Source organism: Meleagris gallopavo, chromosome 2 (assembly GCF_000146605.3).
Source record: "Meleagris gallopavo isolate NT-WF06-2002-E0010 breed Aviagen turkey brand Nicholas breeding stock chromosome 2, Turkey_5.1, whole genome shotgun sequence".
Taxonomy (NCBI): Eukaryota; Metazoa; Chordata; class Aves; order Galliformes; family Phasianidae; genus Meleagris; species Meleagris gallopavo.
Genome location: NC_015012.2, coordinates 39653403 through 39669080, shown reverse-complemented (window position 1 = coordinate 39669080; position 15678 = coordinate 39653403). Strand labels below are relative to the sequence as shown.

The window sequence follows — 15678 nt, the reverse complement described above, 5'->3', positions numbered from 1 at the left end:
ATGCCGCTTCCGCCGGCGGAAGTGAAGCGAGCCGCGCGCCGCCCTACGGCCGCGAACGGTGATGCGGTGCCGGGCGCTTAAAAACGCAGCGTCTGTTCCGCGCAGCCACACGGCGACAGTGCTTGTGTGAACGTTAGTTTTAATGTTAATGCCTTCAGTCCCCCGTTACAGTCCGCACGTCAGCGAAATAATTGAAAGAAATCAATCACGTTCCTTGTTACAAGTCTAGAAAACGGATTCGAGTCTCCATTGCCGTGCACTTCTCTTTAAATACGTATCCAAAAAAACAAACAACAACAAAAAAAACATTTAATCAATTTAAAAAACAACAAAACGCAGTGAGTATATAAATCAACTGCAACCCTCAGCGGCACCATCTCTCAGTGGCAGCAGGAAGCAGTCCCGCACACACACACACACACATACACACACACAAGCTCTCCCTACGGCCCGCCCCACGTTCCTGCAGGGCTTCTGGATGCGCTGAGGGGACGAGGCCTCGGTCGGTGCTGCCTTAGCGGGAGGGTGGAGCTTCGGTACTCAGAGCCGTGCGGCCATGGGCTTCTGTATTGGCGTCCTGGCATCTGGCAAGGACAGCAAAAAGCTCAGAACAAAAGGCTATAGTAAACTATTCGTTGGTCTGTTTTCTTTGGACGCTGGGTTGTGTGATGTTTCAAATAGAGAAGGTTGGATATTAGGAGTAAGTCCTTCTCAGGAAGGGTGGTGAGGCACTGCAAAGGGCTGCCCAAGCAGCTGGTGGAGTCACCATCCCTGGAAGTGCTCAAGAACCATGTGGATGTGGCACTGAGTGACACGGTTAGTGGGGATGGTGGGCTTGGGCCAGTGGTTACACTTGATGATCTCAACGGTCTTTTCCAACCTTAATAGTCTTTTACTGCCTTAACGAGTCTATAAGTCTAACAGATATTCAAAGCTGCAAAGGAAGTAGTATTGGAAAAAAAAAAATACCACCAGTATTTCTCTACAGATAAACTTGACAAATTATTAGGAAAAATAGTTAAGGAACAGCTGGAAATATTGCTAAGTCTAGTATATGCTCATTGTCCAAATTCATGTACAAGTCAAGAAGCTTTTCAAACAAATCGGACATCACTTACCAAACACATCCAGAATTTTATGGATAGCCTCTTGATTTACACTGTAGGAGAATCCATTGGCCCTATGGTTCAAAAACAAAACCACGCAACTGTTTTTTCAATGATTATTTCTTATTTGTTAGAAATGACTAAAATAATCATATTTTTCATCCTGCGAGCAAACTTATTAATTTTTAGGGCATGGTAGACTTTTAAACAAACTGTGCTCAAGGATTATTTTGGTTTCTTTATCCTTCTTCATGCTTACATTCCCCATTCTCTCTTCCCGTTTTCATTAAGGATAACTGCAGTAAAAGAACATTTGCTTGTTTGTTTTTAATAATACTATTTTCAAGACTCTACCTCTGAAACCATATATCTGAAATCTTCAGCTGATCTCAAAAACTGTCACTCTCAGTTTGCTTCATTTATTTAAAAGGAGAAGAAAGGGAATCCAGCTGTAAAAATCCATTTAGCACAGTGACAGTGCAGGGGACTTACAGCAGCACTTTGTGTGCTTACCATGAGCACTACAAGCCTTAAACAATTAATTTCCTCAATGCAAGAAAATACCTCAGGGTCCTCAGTAGCCAACAGTGTTCTGTGCAAACAGCCAAGGCCAAGCAGGGACTCATAGCTGGGATTCCTATGGTTATACTTTTTAATAGAAGTAGAAAGTAGTACCACCACAACGCTAATTGATTTGGTAACATGAAATCTATGTCGCTATGTTTCTGTGTAAGTAGAGCTGTTTTTTAACCTTAAAACTGTACACTGTGAACTGCATTAAATAACCTTAATAAGTAAGTTTTCAGTTAAATTGATTTGAGATGTCAGTGCCAAAATATTTGAATAGTATTAGTGTTTCCAATTATTGCTTGCATTGCCTGATGAGTCTTATTATAAAACACAGAATAATTATTCCGTCATTAAAAATAAGCAGGATTGTTGTGTTTGCACATCAAAATCCTGACAGAAACTTTGAAAACCAAAAAGCACAGAAAGGAGAGTTAGAAGAAGTCCACTAGTGGGTTATTAAATTCTGTTGCTGGAACCAATGGAGCATTTTCACTCTGAGGGGTGGCATCCTGCTTCCACAACCTGTACAGAAAGGAATAAGTACCTAGGCCTTCACTGCAACTCAGGTACACCCAATTCATGCTTCAGTTGGCTGCTGTTCAAGAAATTGGATGGCTCTTATTCTGCTTAACACTAATAGCTCAGTCATTAAGAATTTCCAGTAAGGCCGCACTTTGTCTTTTATATACCAAAGAGCCAATTTGACTCACATTTTTTTCTTCTTCACTGCACCTAGTTGCACAAGAGCTGCTAAGGCATTTTTCTGCATGTCAGAAGACAGCGCCTCGTAACACTGTGTAGTCCCTACAAAAAAAGCAGAAACACAATTAAAAGTTTTATCACTGCCCATTAACAGGTCACACTTGTAAAATAATACTGCATTACAGCCATACGTACCCTTCTCAAGGAGTTGAAAAACAAAGTTGCGGACTCCAGGTATAAACTGCTTCTCAGTAAAGGCTTCTTTTGTTTCTTTTGATAGATATCTGAAAATTAACTAACATTTAAAGAAAAAAATTAGCACTTCCTTGTGATTGTCAATTTGTTTTTAAGTACAAACTAACATGTCCTTACAAAGTAGTAATCTTGTTACACTTTGAAAAGTTAGCGGAGGAACTTACAAGGATTATTAAACAGCACATCTGAAATTCTTATTACTGTTTAACAAGTGTGAGATATTAAAATAAGATTCAATATTACTGCAATAGTTACCTTGGACATTAATTTAATGTTTCTGTTCTTGCAATCTAAACCAGTATAATTTTATTAGAGTGTTATCTGTTTTTACAGATGGGAAACACCACGCAAGTCAGTACCAATCAGCCTAAGTCAGACACCAGATCAGTAACAGTTCCCTCACCTACTAGGTTCATACGTCTGCATCCCTCTCAGCATTACGCTGATAATACATCAGAGATTTTAGTCTTCTTTATGTATACATTACTTGTCACAGGAATGTAAGTATTCAGCTATATTAAAATCTTAGGGAAAAGAATTTAAAGAGATAAGAACCTGTCACATACAAACTCATTTCTGAAGCAAGCAGGACAGCCCACAAAAGGAATGAAGTAAGAACTCCCAGTAAGAAAGAGCAATGGAGCCTGCCAGCAGGAAACACTCCCTGTGTAAACCCACAATAGCTTATTAGATTACAAGATAGTTTATTGTTTTATTCATTTTGAAAATTCTCAGCCAAAGTTGTAATTAGGCTTCTGAAGAATGGGCACGTTCCTACTATTTCTCCATTCTTCCACTCCCCAGCCATTTAGTGCGCAAGTATCACTGCACTTGTAATTTTCCTACAAAACACAGGATAAAAAAAAAAAAACCATACCTTCTGAAAAACATCATACCTGATAGCCTTCCACAAATGGTCTGAACATAGCTGACAAGAAAGATACTACAACACTTCCTTTGTCAGTAGGGTAGATTTCCTGTTGAGTTGCTTGAATCGCATCACATTTTGTGAGAAGAAAACATCCTTCCTCAAAATCCTGGAAGAGAGAAGCACAACTGAATTGTTAGCACCTAAACAAGTGCAGAGAGCTTTATTCAAAAACAAACCAACCAACCCACTATAACAAAAACAACAGCAAGACACTATTTATAGTGAGTCACATCACTAAATGGCATTATATCAGATACTGGTAGGGTTCTGCAGGGCTCTGTTTTAGCCACAACCCTCTTCAGTGCTTTCATCAATGCAAGACTTGAAGGTTCATTAAGGAAGCTTAAAAACAATATTAGTATTGTATTAATAATTAATATTATTAATAATTATAATAATTATATAATAATTATAATAATTATTAATTAATAATTAATAATTAGTATTGGGAGGAGTTGTCAACTCTTTCAAGGGTAGAGAGGCCTTACAGAGAGATCTACAAATTGGAGGGCTGGCAATCACCAACTATATAAAGTTTAACAAGAGCAAGTGCTGGGTTCTATAGTTGAGATGGGCAACCCTGCAAATATGTATGCAGTTGGGACAATGAGCACTTAGAAAGCAGCCCTGCAGAAAGGGATCTGGGGGCTCTAGCTGACAGCACATAAAACACAAACCAGCAGTGTGCCCTGGAAGCCCAAAAGGCCAATTGTAGCCTGAGGTGCACCAGGCCCAGCTGTCGTGGTTTTCTGATTTTTGTTGATAGCATTCCACATCATAACATCATGTAAAGCAGTGGAAGTTAAAGAGTTAGTGTTCTGGTTCTGTGGACTGCCTTTTTTTGGTTCTCAGAAGGGAAGGAAGGAGTGGAAACCTGGTGGATTCAGACAATAATTTGCAACTAACCAAACCTCCGCTCTGACCTGCTTTTAAGTTCTTCCACTCACAGATCAAGTAATTATCTCTGCAGGTATTTATCATAAAGCACACATTAAGGTGAGATCCAAAATCAGATGCTATTTTAATTGGCTGCGCTACTATCATTATTTTTGTATAAGGGATATTTTTACCTTCAATGAAATACCAGGAAAGAAGATGAACTCATCAGAGAAAATATCCCTCAAGAAGCTGAAGCTGCTGTAGACTTCCTCTGAAAAAAAAAATACACTGTTGTTTAAAAACATAATTAAAAACATGCCATTGAAAAGTTTTTAAACCTTATTTTAGAAGGAAAATCCAGCTTAGATAAAATCTGGACTGGTCATTCAGAGCACTACATATATATACAACTGAAAGCATCACAGTGGAACAGCAAGTACTCAATTCAGTTGTTACTAAAAGGAAATAATAGGGAACTGCAGATTCCCAGAACATGCATTAAATACCATATAATGAGATGCTGCACAAAGTCAAGGTATATGTTTTGAAATAGTACTTAATGAGACAAGTTCTAGAAAACACTGAAACACTTCAGAAAGAGTACTGAGAAGAAAGACTGAGAACTGGCTGCACCATACATGAACTTGTAACCTAAAAAGCAGGCCTGCTGAACATCAACAAAACAAGCAAATAAACCACTGTATTACCACCATGAAATGAATCCTTGCTATAAAAGCAGGAGAGACTTCCAAACATAGCTCTCTTCAATAGATGAAATATGAAGGTTGATGTTTGGTATTTTTGGGGCCATTTCACCCTATGGGAGTTTCAGAATGCATAATGCAAGGGAAGAAATCCAAGCACTCCCAGACACTTAACTTCTAAACTCAATTGCTTCTGCATTGCAGAATAGTGTAAACAAGAATGGGGATCATCTCATCGTAACTCTGCTCTCCCAGCAGAATATTCCTACTTTCAAAAGTATCAGGGGGTAAACAAACAAGAAAGTCAAGCAAAATACCACTATTCCCCCAACACATTCACTTTATGCCACGAGACCTTATTCAGAGTCCTGGCATAACTTTCTCACGTACCTCCCCCTATCAGCCACAGGAACCTCCTGCTCCCCTTGCTGGTGGCAGAGCAGGGAGCTCTGGGCACTGGGCTCTCCATGCTACCCAAACATACCTTTCCTGAAGCTGCGTGTCATTTGCAAGGCAAGTGCTACCAGCGATGGACGTACAAACACATTCAGTAACTGGTTTCTGTAGGTACTACACATGAGGATGACCAAAGCCCGCTTAAAGACTATTTCCCCTACGGCTCCATCTTCTACTCCTTTGTCATTGAGGACCACGTGGCCATCGACGAGGCGCGCAATGTTGGAGTGCAGGGAGAGACCCGACGTAACTGCTTTTTTGGCACACAGATTATCTATCAGGAAAACACAATAGGGAACATACCTCTGTTGAAACTGCCTAAAATGCACCAGTATTTCATTAAGCTTTATCACAGAGGACAACTATGACATCACTCAGTTAGAAAAATGCTCTCAGCCTAGCCATTGTACGCAAAAGACAGAATAAATTTCAGATAGTTCTGTAATTAGAACTCTTCAAATTCTTCCACTTTCTAACAATAAAATGAAATTCCTTTGTCTCTGGAACAAAGATTCTGAGCCTCCAATTAAAAGGCTAGAACTGTCTGACGGATACATTCATCCTTAGAGAAATACTTTTGATTAGGCATTTCTAGCACCATAAGTTTTCAATCAGATGAACAAGTCTTTATCAAGTCTTTCCACGGTTTTCTTATACAAGACATTCCTCATAACAAATTAAGTTCAAAAAATCCTAACAGAAGTGTCATTACATAATAAACTTGCTCAAAGAGAAAAGTTGGCACTTAAACCCAAATTCTGTTAAAATTCTTTTAAAACGCCTTAAGCAAGGAACTTGCTTAAGATTTCATGGATTTCATGGTTTTCTCGTTTCTTTTTAAGGAATAAAGTCCTTCAAAGGCAGCTATGAGCTTTGCAATACTTTGGTAAGACTTCCTTTTGTCAGAGTAACACATTGCAAACAGACAGAGAACAGTATCTCAAAGCTTAAAAACAGAAGTGGATTTCAAGACATCTTCAAACACGACTTCCATTGAATGCAAAGCATTTGGAAAGCAAAGAAACAATAAAAACTGCTAAATGAACACAAAAATTTTTCGCATATGCTAAAATCCATTTTAGCAGCACTTAGCACCTATGAAAACAATCTATAACGTTGTCACCATACACCGCCTTCAGGAAAACATTATCTATCCTTCACAAACAACAAAAGGAATAGAAATAACACTTTCAATGCATACCAGGCCATTCAATGAATCCTCCAAAAGTCTGAGTTAAGCCTTTGAGCCACACAGTCTTTTCTATTAGAAGTTCAAAATCCATGGCAGGCAAATTCTGGAGCAGAACAGCAGCAACTAGCACCCACGGGCTCAAAACCATGTTTTCTATTTGCAGGAGTTCCATTTTATAAGCTACATCACTGACAAATTCTTGAATATCTTCAGTTGGCTTTTGTGGAAGATGCCTGGAAGGAAAAAAAAAAACAACAACAAAAAAAAACAGTGCAGTTCAAGGTTAAAAAGCTTCAACATCTGAAATATACATCACACTCTTCCTTATTTCTTTTATGTATCGCTCCCAGATCCTAACATTTACAGGGCAGTTCTTTGCACTATGTAATACAGAGCAAAACATCAGCAGATTTACAATATTTGAATCAGAACTTTGTACTGATGTTGTACACTTGCTACTTGCTATCCTCAAAATAAACAAACAAATAAACTACATTCTATATATCAAATTATACAATCACCACATCCAGTTGTAGCTCCATCTTCCTTACCACACGATCGCATAACTGCTTGCAGTAATAAGCAAGAAGGGAAAGAAAGAGGAGCTTCTATGTAACAGAACTACTAAATTCTCAGAAAATAGAGCTTTGCCTAGGTCATATATCACAATAAACTTTTGAAATAGGATATCCTCCCCCTAAAACAAAGCAATGGAATTAACAATTTGTTTCAGAGGCAGCCAGTCAGAAGCATGAATACCCTGCGCTCAGACAGAACATCTTCACTGAAGATGATGAGGAGGTGAAGGAAAGTGAAACAGAAGTAAAACAGAGAGCTACTTAATTATTTCAATATTTCTGAGGATTAAACAAGTGCTTTCCTGCATAAACCATAACAATATTCGGTACCTGGGAACTAAATTATATGGGCATAGATTGATTCTCCCAGAAGCCAATGTTCTAAGTGATACCGGCTGGCCAACATAGATGTGTATGGTACCAAAATTGTCACTGAGGATTCTTCTGGCCTTTAACAACCCCTAAGGAAATGGAAAGAGTAAAAAGCAAATTTTAGAGCTACATGATGCATATACAACCACTTATGTTCTGTTCTTAAGGAATTAACATACAGATGTAGATTCTTTGGGCTTTGGGACTCCTAAGAGTTCATATGCATAAAGAGATTCTTCTAATATCCTCTCATAGCTGATGCTGATGGGAACAAGGTATGTGTCAAAGACTTCACGTTTAAAAAATGGTTCCATCACAATGCTGAGAAGACCTGCAAATTAGATTTAAAAAAAAAAAAAAAAAAGGAAAGAAAAAAGAAAAAAAGTGAGTCCCTTGTCTTTTTCGAGGAAAGAAGAGCAACTGCAATTTAACTTTGAAAAAGATATATTTATATTTTAGAAACTACTGATAGGTGTGCATCGTTTTTGTCCTCTTTGAGCAAGCAGATGCAGAAGACACTGTCCAAGCTTTAAAACAAAAGGTGAATGTAAGCAATACACTTGCACAGCTATTTGTGCTCCTTTCAAAAGTACTGCTCTGCTCTTATACATCTCTTTCTAAAGATTTTCTATGACTTTTACAAAGAGTTAACCTACAATTTTTCTGAGGTGGTAAGGGAATGCCTGTTGTCCAAAAGAAAAGAGGGAAGAATTATGCAATTAGGTACACAATTGAAGAGAAAACAGAATGCAAGAGACATGTATTGATCTTCTTTATATAGCTTTAGAACTTTAACTGTTGTGTTTTCCACTGCTCACAGACCTCACCAATTTCCCACCACTTCAACACCTCTTCCTGCCTGAAGAACTTAAGAAAAACATAGCCACTAATGAAAACACTGATCACCATAGAAGGTTCCAAGTTTTTAAGAAACTTACCAAACTTTGGAGTCAGTGTCTTAGCAGTGCGGCTTCTAGTTCCTTCAAGAAAAAACTCAATTGGGGCATAGCCATTCTTCAAAAGTAAAACGAAACAAAAAAAGCTGGTCAGAAAAACAAAAACGTTTCTTCCTTACCGCCTGTAAATAATTTAAAGTACTTAAACATAAGCAGATTTTTGTTTCATGGAAGCCATGCCACCTCTAACCTCAGTCATTTCAAATCTGTATTCATCTATTGTATTTGCCAAACTATGGAGTTTAATTAACAAAAACATTTTGTCTGTCACGTGATATGGGTACACAATCCAAAGCAACTGATAAGCAGCAATTTCTTAACTGCTCACTGCTGAACTGCAGTAACAGCACATGCATGCTCCTCACCAGCATGAACTATGAGGTAAAATGCGTTTCCTCCATCAGTGAGGACTTTAATTTTATGCCCACGATGTCACACTTATTTTAAGTGAATCACTGCAATAGAGTATTTCTTAAACATACACTTTGAAAGCTCAATAATGTATTTACCCTTAACATAGTTTTTACATATTCAGCAAAAACTGCCCAATAGAGTCTGTTGCCGCCAAAGGAACGTCGCATAAAAAAGGCACCTGCTCTTCGTAGCAGCTCACCAACTATCTTCATTCCTAGGAAATCTGAAATACAATCAAACAGAAATCAAATCCACACACAGAGAATTTAATAACATCTGCCAGCAGAACCAACTACGTTCTATAATCAACTGATTTAATTACCAGAATAAAAGATCTCTCTCAAGGATTCTGTTGTTGCTTGCAATGCTTGCAAGACATGACTGGTATGTTATGATATGCTTTCAATTATATATATATATATATATATTAGTAAATAGCATTCATATCAATTTATTTTTATAATTCAGACATCCAGATTTCAGCCATAATGAGGATTATTTTTTTTCAAGTACTTTGTCTCACTCATCTCCAGAAAGATCAGTTACCACTGAAAGCATCTCAGAAGACACAAATTAACCCCAGCAATAAACTAACCAATTACATTACGTTATATCATGTAAGAGCCCAACTTATCAATTTGGGAATGGTAGCATAAGCCAGACAAAATTTTTGATAATTTTCTAGTTTCAAGCAATCCCTCAATGCTCAGATTGCTAAAACCAGGAAGTGCTAAGCAGTAACAAATATTTTGGGGAAGTATTTAAAATGAGTCCATATAGCAACTGGCCATTTGCTGCTTCAGCTTTCCTATTACTTCAATCAGTAAAACATTTGAGAATGGATATTCAGTCACTAGATAGGAAGAAAAAAGATAAAAGGAAATTAGCTACAGGATTCTGGGCAACAACAGCTGATGTAAGAGCTTTGACTCTTTTTCCCTTACTCTCCTACTACCCTCCCTCTCTCACCACAGCACAGACTCTATCCTCTCCTTTACCTCCATCCTCCTACTGCCCATTCAATCCCCCAGCCAGGATGCAGCTGCCGTGACCAACACTTCTCCCCATTGCACACTGGCTCACCAGGATCTGGGACTCAAAAGCATCTTTTCATGTGCGTCACACCCACTATTTCACCAGCTCTGCTCTCTGCTAAAGAGTCTGTCTCCTCTTTTATAGCCCCTTTTTAGATATTGAAAGGCCACTCTCAGGTCTCCCTGGAGCCTTCTCTTCTCCAGGCTGAACATCCCCAGGTCTCTCAGTCTGTCCTTGTAGGAGAGGTGTTTTATCCCTTGGATCATGTTTGTGGCCCTCCTCTGAAGGTGCTCTAACAAGTCCATGTCTCTCCCGTACCAAAGAGTCCACATCTGGACACAGTACTCCAGGTGAAGCCTCACCAGCACAGAGTAGAGGGGGCTGGATCATCTCATTTGACCTGCTGACCATGCTTCTTTTGATGCAGCCCAGGATACGGTTGGCTTTCTGGGCTGCAAGGGCACATTGCTGGCTCATATTCAGCTTGCCATCCACCACTGCCAAGTCGTTTTTTGGCAGGGCTGTGCTCTACCCTTACATCCCCCGGGTTGTATTAATAGCAGAGGTTGCCACAACCCTGGTGACAGACACTGCACTTGGATTTGTTGAACCTCAGGAGGTTCATCCAGGCCCATTGCTCATGCCTGTCTAGGTCTCTCTGGACGGCTTCCCATCCTTCAGACGTGTTGACCACACCACACAGGCTGATGTCATCTGCAAATTTGCTGAGGGTGCACTCAGTCCCACTGCTGATATCACTGATGAAGATGTTAAAGAGCACTACTCCCAGTACTGACCCCTGATGGACACCACTTGTCAATGATCTTCATCTGGACATTCAGACACCGACCACTACTCTCTGGGTATGATCTGATAACCAGCTCTCCAACCACCAAACAGCCCACCCATCAAATCTATATATTTCTAATTTGGAGAGAAGGATGTTATGGGGGATCATGTCCTTACTGAAGTCCTGACAGACGGCTCTTTGCTTGTGCACTGATGCAGCTACACTATCATAAAACACAACAAGGTTGGTCAGGCAGGACCTGCCCTTGGTGAAGCCATGCTGGTTATTCCATGTCACCTTCCTCTCTTACCTGTGCCTTAGCATAGCTTCTAGGAGGATCTGTTCTGTGATCTTCCCCAGCACAAAGATGAGGCTGACAGATTGGTAGTTCCCTCTGTCATTCTTCCTACCCATCTTAAAAATGAATGTGACATGGCTTTTCCTCCAGTCACCAGGGACTTCACCTGATCACTATGACTTTTCAAACATCATTGAGAGTGGCTTGGCAACTATGTCAGCCAATTCCCTCAGGACTCTGGGATACATCTTATCAGGATCCATAGACTTATGGATGTTCAGGTTCCTCACATGGTCATAAACCTGACCTTCTCTTATGGTTGGAGAGGCATGACTCTCCCAGTTCCCATCTTCTGAACCATCACTCAACAATTGCATGCAGAACAGTATCAAGCAAAGACTGCAGCAAAAAAAATGTTGAGTACTTCAGTCTTATCCTTGCCTGTTGTTACAAGCCTGTCTGTATTGCTCACAAGAAGGTGTATGTCCTCCTGAACTTTCCTTTTCTGGTTGATGTACCCATAGAAGCCTTTCTTATCCTTCTTTGTGCCCCTCGTCAAATCCAATTTCAGTTGGGACTTGGCTGTCCTGACCCCATCCCTACACTGCCTAGTAGCACCACTAAACTCCTTTTCTTCTTGCTCTCCAGTTTGATCAGCAGGTCCTGGTTCAGCCATGCCAGTCTTTTGCCTTCTTTTCCAGACTTCCTCCACCTTGAGGAGAGCTCTCGTGCCCTAAGGAAAGCTTCCTGAAAGATCTGCCAGCTCTGCTCTGCTCCCTTATCCCTGAGGACAGATTTCCAGGGGGTTTTACTGATTAACTCATGAAGAGCTGAAAGTTGGCTTTCCTAGAATTAAGCTTCCTGATATTATTCTCTGCCTGTCCAATATCCCTCAAGAGTGAACTCCATCACTGCAAGTCACTACAGCTCAGGCAGCCTCCAATCCTGATGTCACCAATCAGTTTCAAGGAATCAGTCACACCACCAACTAGCAAGAGGTAATTGGCACTTCATATCAGGCTACTGTGACGGCACTTAAAGCTGTATCAAGTGTCACAAAAGGCTCTGTGTACACAGTAACTCTTGGCCAAGCTTTTGTCTGTTTCCAGCCAAAGAAAGCAATAGAGAAGTCTGCTTCACAACACCTGTCTTTTCCCAGCCTTGGGTCTACAGGTGAGGTACTTCTGGTCAAAGTACTTACTATGAAAAAAAAAAATCCTCAGCACAGAGGAGGGGGCATGACCATGCAAACATCTAATCCAAAGACATTTTAACAAAGAGCATTCACAACAGAAATTAAATAACTATTTATAGCAGCAGCTACCTGATCCCTTGCTACTGGTTCTCTGAATCCTGAAAACACCATTAAAAGAACATACTTGCCTATTCCTGCAGCAATGACAGGCAAAGCCAAGTCATACGTATATAGTAAATAAGAGAGCATCAAGAAGTCTACATAGCTTCGGTGACTGGGCAGCAGTACAACTGGGTGCTCTTGAATGGCACGTTGCAACTGAAAAAAGAAATAAGAACAAACAATATTGTTCCAGTATTTGCAGAATTGCTGCTGAAACTTGCAGATACACATCTTCACACAGCTTAAGAAGAATAGAAGCTCATTTGTTGAGTATAGTTTCTTTGTTCACTTTGTATCTTTTTCAACACGGAACCATGGGAAATCTGGAGCAGTATTTTCCAGAAAAGAACCCTGTTGTTTAAAGGCACCACAGGACTCAAAAGACAGGGCCACCTCATTACATGAGGGATGTTCTTTCTCAGCATCAAAATGCATAGCATGAATAATATGTATTTTAAAACCTTAGAAATATTATTCCTTATTGCCAAATACATCTCAAGTGAAGGCCTACATAATCTGCAAAAGATGCAAGAAGCTTTATATAAAATGTCTCCTTACCATCAGAAGAATTTGAAAAATTTTTCTGACTGTTTGCCTCAAATACACATCATCTGACTTTTCCCCTCTTTACTAAGAAAAGCAGCAATAAACACAAATGCAGTCTTTTTTAAAGAAGCATATCTTTTGTACTTTTTCCTAGAAGTGAAGATTGGAGCCTCTGCCTAAGTATCAGTAGAAAAATACTACAGTTTTTGTTTTTCTTGAACAGTACTCACTCTCTGCATTCCTTCTTCATTCACACAAACCCTCTGGAATAGCTGTTTAAATATTTTGCTCAGAGTAAAGGCAAAAAATCTGACAGTTCCTAATTGCATACTGTGACCCATCTCATCCAGGATTTCCGTGGCTTCTTCTTGAATAATATCAGGCGATTCTCCCATTTCTTTTGCTAACTAAAGAGAAGTAAAGCAAACAAAAGAACCATCAGATGTTGCCCCATTCTCCTTGCCCACACACACACTATTCAGTGTGCCACAACAGTTACAGCAGCAGTAATTCTAGAGTTTTATCTGGTAGGCATACATCTAATCTTACAGAATCTGTTCAATGTCAAGCAGCACGAGAAAGCCCCATTAAAGCTGAGCTGTCAACAGGGGCTGAGTAGTAACTTTTCTTCCTCGAAAACATACTATCTAAATATTTTAGCCTGTGCCACCTTCAGAGGAGGTTTAAACTCTAAGAATATTTCCTAGATTATTGGTCTGAAGAAGGTTGTGTGCAGCTTTCTTTAATTAGTAAAATGAAACTTAAGCTTGCAGAAATACTCTAGTAGATCTCAGAAGTGCATTTGGGTTGGATTTTAAGACTTAACCAAAGAACTTCATTTATTACTCTGGCAACGGCTAGCTGAAATGCAAACAAAGCACTGTCTCTACCAGCTTTGCATATCAATGTGTTGGTTTTTTTCCTGTTCTTATGCACATTCCATTTGAAGTTTTCTTAAAAACAGACTTAATAATCATCTCTTCTATTTATATAAGAGAAGTTCACATTCTCTTTTAAATAGAGAAATATTTAACTGAAAAGTTCATCTTTTGCTGTTATGAAATGAGAAACATGTCTTTTACTGAACATCAAACAGGAAGAAAGAGGAAGAACAGAATAAAAAGCTTCCTAAACAGCATGGCTCAGCTGGGAGGCCAGCAATACTTGCAGTAATCTCTAGCTTGGAGTTGAGAAGCAGACTGCAATGGCAAGACTGCAAACCTCCTTTAACCACTTCACACTCATCTGACAAATTTCTATCAAAATCATTTTCCATCAGAAAAACAGCACTTAAGAAGAAAACATCACACGAGCATCTTTCTGACAAATGCCATGTGAAATATTTTCTTTCAGATAATGCTTTAATGTTTCCAAATTGAAAGGTTTCATTTTCTTTGTATTAAATATTACTTAGCAAATCCTGATGGCGGTAAGACTGAAACATGTAGGTCATGCTTCAGTTTGTAACCTCATAGCAAGCTTTGATGTATCATACTTGACACTGACCATTTAAAAATAAAAATATCATGGCAGCCACTCACTCTGAACTAACTGAAATATCTTATACATACATCTGCTAGCCTGGAATTTATTTGTTTAATATTGAAAATAGGTACTTCTGCTAAGTATTCCTTATTTCAGCCATTTCAAAATATGAGTCAGTTGAATATAAAATATTTTATTCAATACAACAAAGCAGCTGCCCTTCATCTTAAAACAAAAATGTGGACACATCTTACTATTTCTACTTCAAAGAACTGTGTGAAATAGAACTTTCCTTTTAGGGAATGTAGCACTCATGATTCTATCATTAACACATCGCTAGCCTGTAAAATTGCTACAAGACATCCTCAAGGTACCAGAATTGTCTACTAAGCAGATTTAGTCTTTCACAATGCTGCTCTGTGTCAAGGACAGTGGAGAAGGGGACAAAAAAGAGTCAAGCACGCTGGTTAAGTTGGATGGTGAAGTGTCATATAAGCAAAATCAAAACACTGCAATATAAATCAGATACCTAACAGCTTTACTGGCAACTCTGTGATAAAACAGTACTTGTCTTTCCTGCCAGAAGAGAACAGCTCTCAAGTTACTGATGTAATGGACCGCCTACCAAACTACACCTATGGTGTTTGACAAGGCCAGCAATATTTCTTTTCTCCTGTTGCCACACAGTTTGGCTGTGTTCAATTTAGTTTGCTTAACAGCTCAGCATTCAGACTCACCTGCTTGATAACATATTGAACCTGCTCTGATTGGAGAACAACACTTTTAATAGCATTTGGCTTGCAAGGTGAAAGTCCTTTATAGATCACAGGTGTATAACATTTCATTGCGTATCTCAAGTCACTGGACAATCGTCTTTCCTCCAAGATATCTTCAAACTCATCTCTTTTCTTTGATGTGAGCTCTTTCTGCTAGGAACATACAAATAAAGAATGAGACACCATTTCGGGTGATTCAGTGATCTGCTTGGATGCAGTAGTTATGTATTAGATGCAAAGCTTTTGCAGCATTTGGTTGCTTTACTTTTTTTTTTT

General features: G+C 39.2%; 1 protein-coding gene across 1 annotated transcript in view; it reads right to left on the bottom strand.

The window, feature by feature from the left end:
* Positions 1 to 122: 122 nt before the first annotated feature.
* GNPAT (glyceronephosphate O-acyltransferase) overlaps positions 123 to 15678 on the bottom strand; it is an 18025-nt gene continuing 2469 nt past the window's right edge. Inside the window, exons 2-16 of the mRNA XM_019612831.1 lie at positions 15364 to 15552; positions 13372 to 13548; positions 12622 to 12751; positions 9211 to 9338; positions 8684 to 8759; positions 7925 to 8076; positions 7704 to 7834; positions 6805 to 7028; positions 5632 to 5877; positions 4635 to 4714; positions 3530 to 3670; positions 2574 to 2673; positions 2387 to 2480; positions 1119 to 1180; positions 123 to 584 (exon numbers count right to left, since the gene is read on the bottom strand). Of these exons, the coding sequence (XP_019468376.1) occupies positions 541 to 584; positions 1119 to 1180; positions 2387 to 2480; positions 2574 to 2673; positions 3530 to 3670; positions 4635 to 4714; positions 5632 to 5877; positions 6805 to 7028; positions 7704 to 7834; positions 7925 to 8076; positions 8684 to 8759; positions 9211 to 9338; positions 12622 to 12751; positions 13372 to 13548; positions 15364 to 15552 (1974 nt within the window). The 3' untranslated portion in view covers positions 123 to 540. The remainder of the gene's footprint in view (positions 585 to 1118; positions 1181 to 2386; positions 2481 to 2573; positions 2674 to 3529; positions 3671 to 4634; positions 4715 to 5631; positions 5878 to 6804; positions 7029 to 7703; positions 7835 to 7924; positions 8077 to 8683; positions 8760 to 9210; positions 9339 to 12621; positions 12752 to 13371; positions 13549 to 15363; positions 15553 to 15678) is intronic.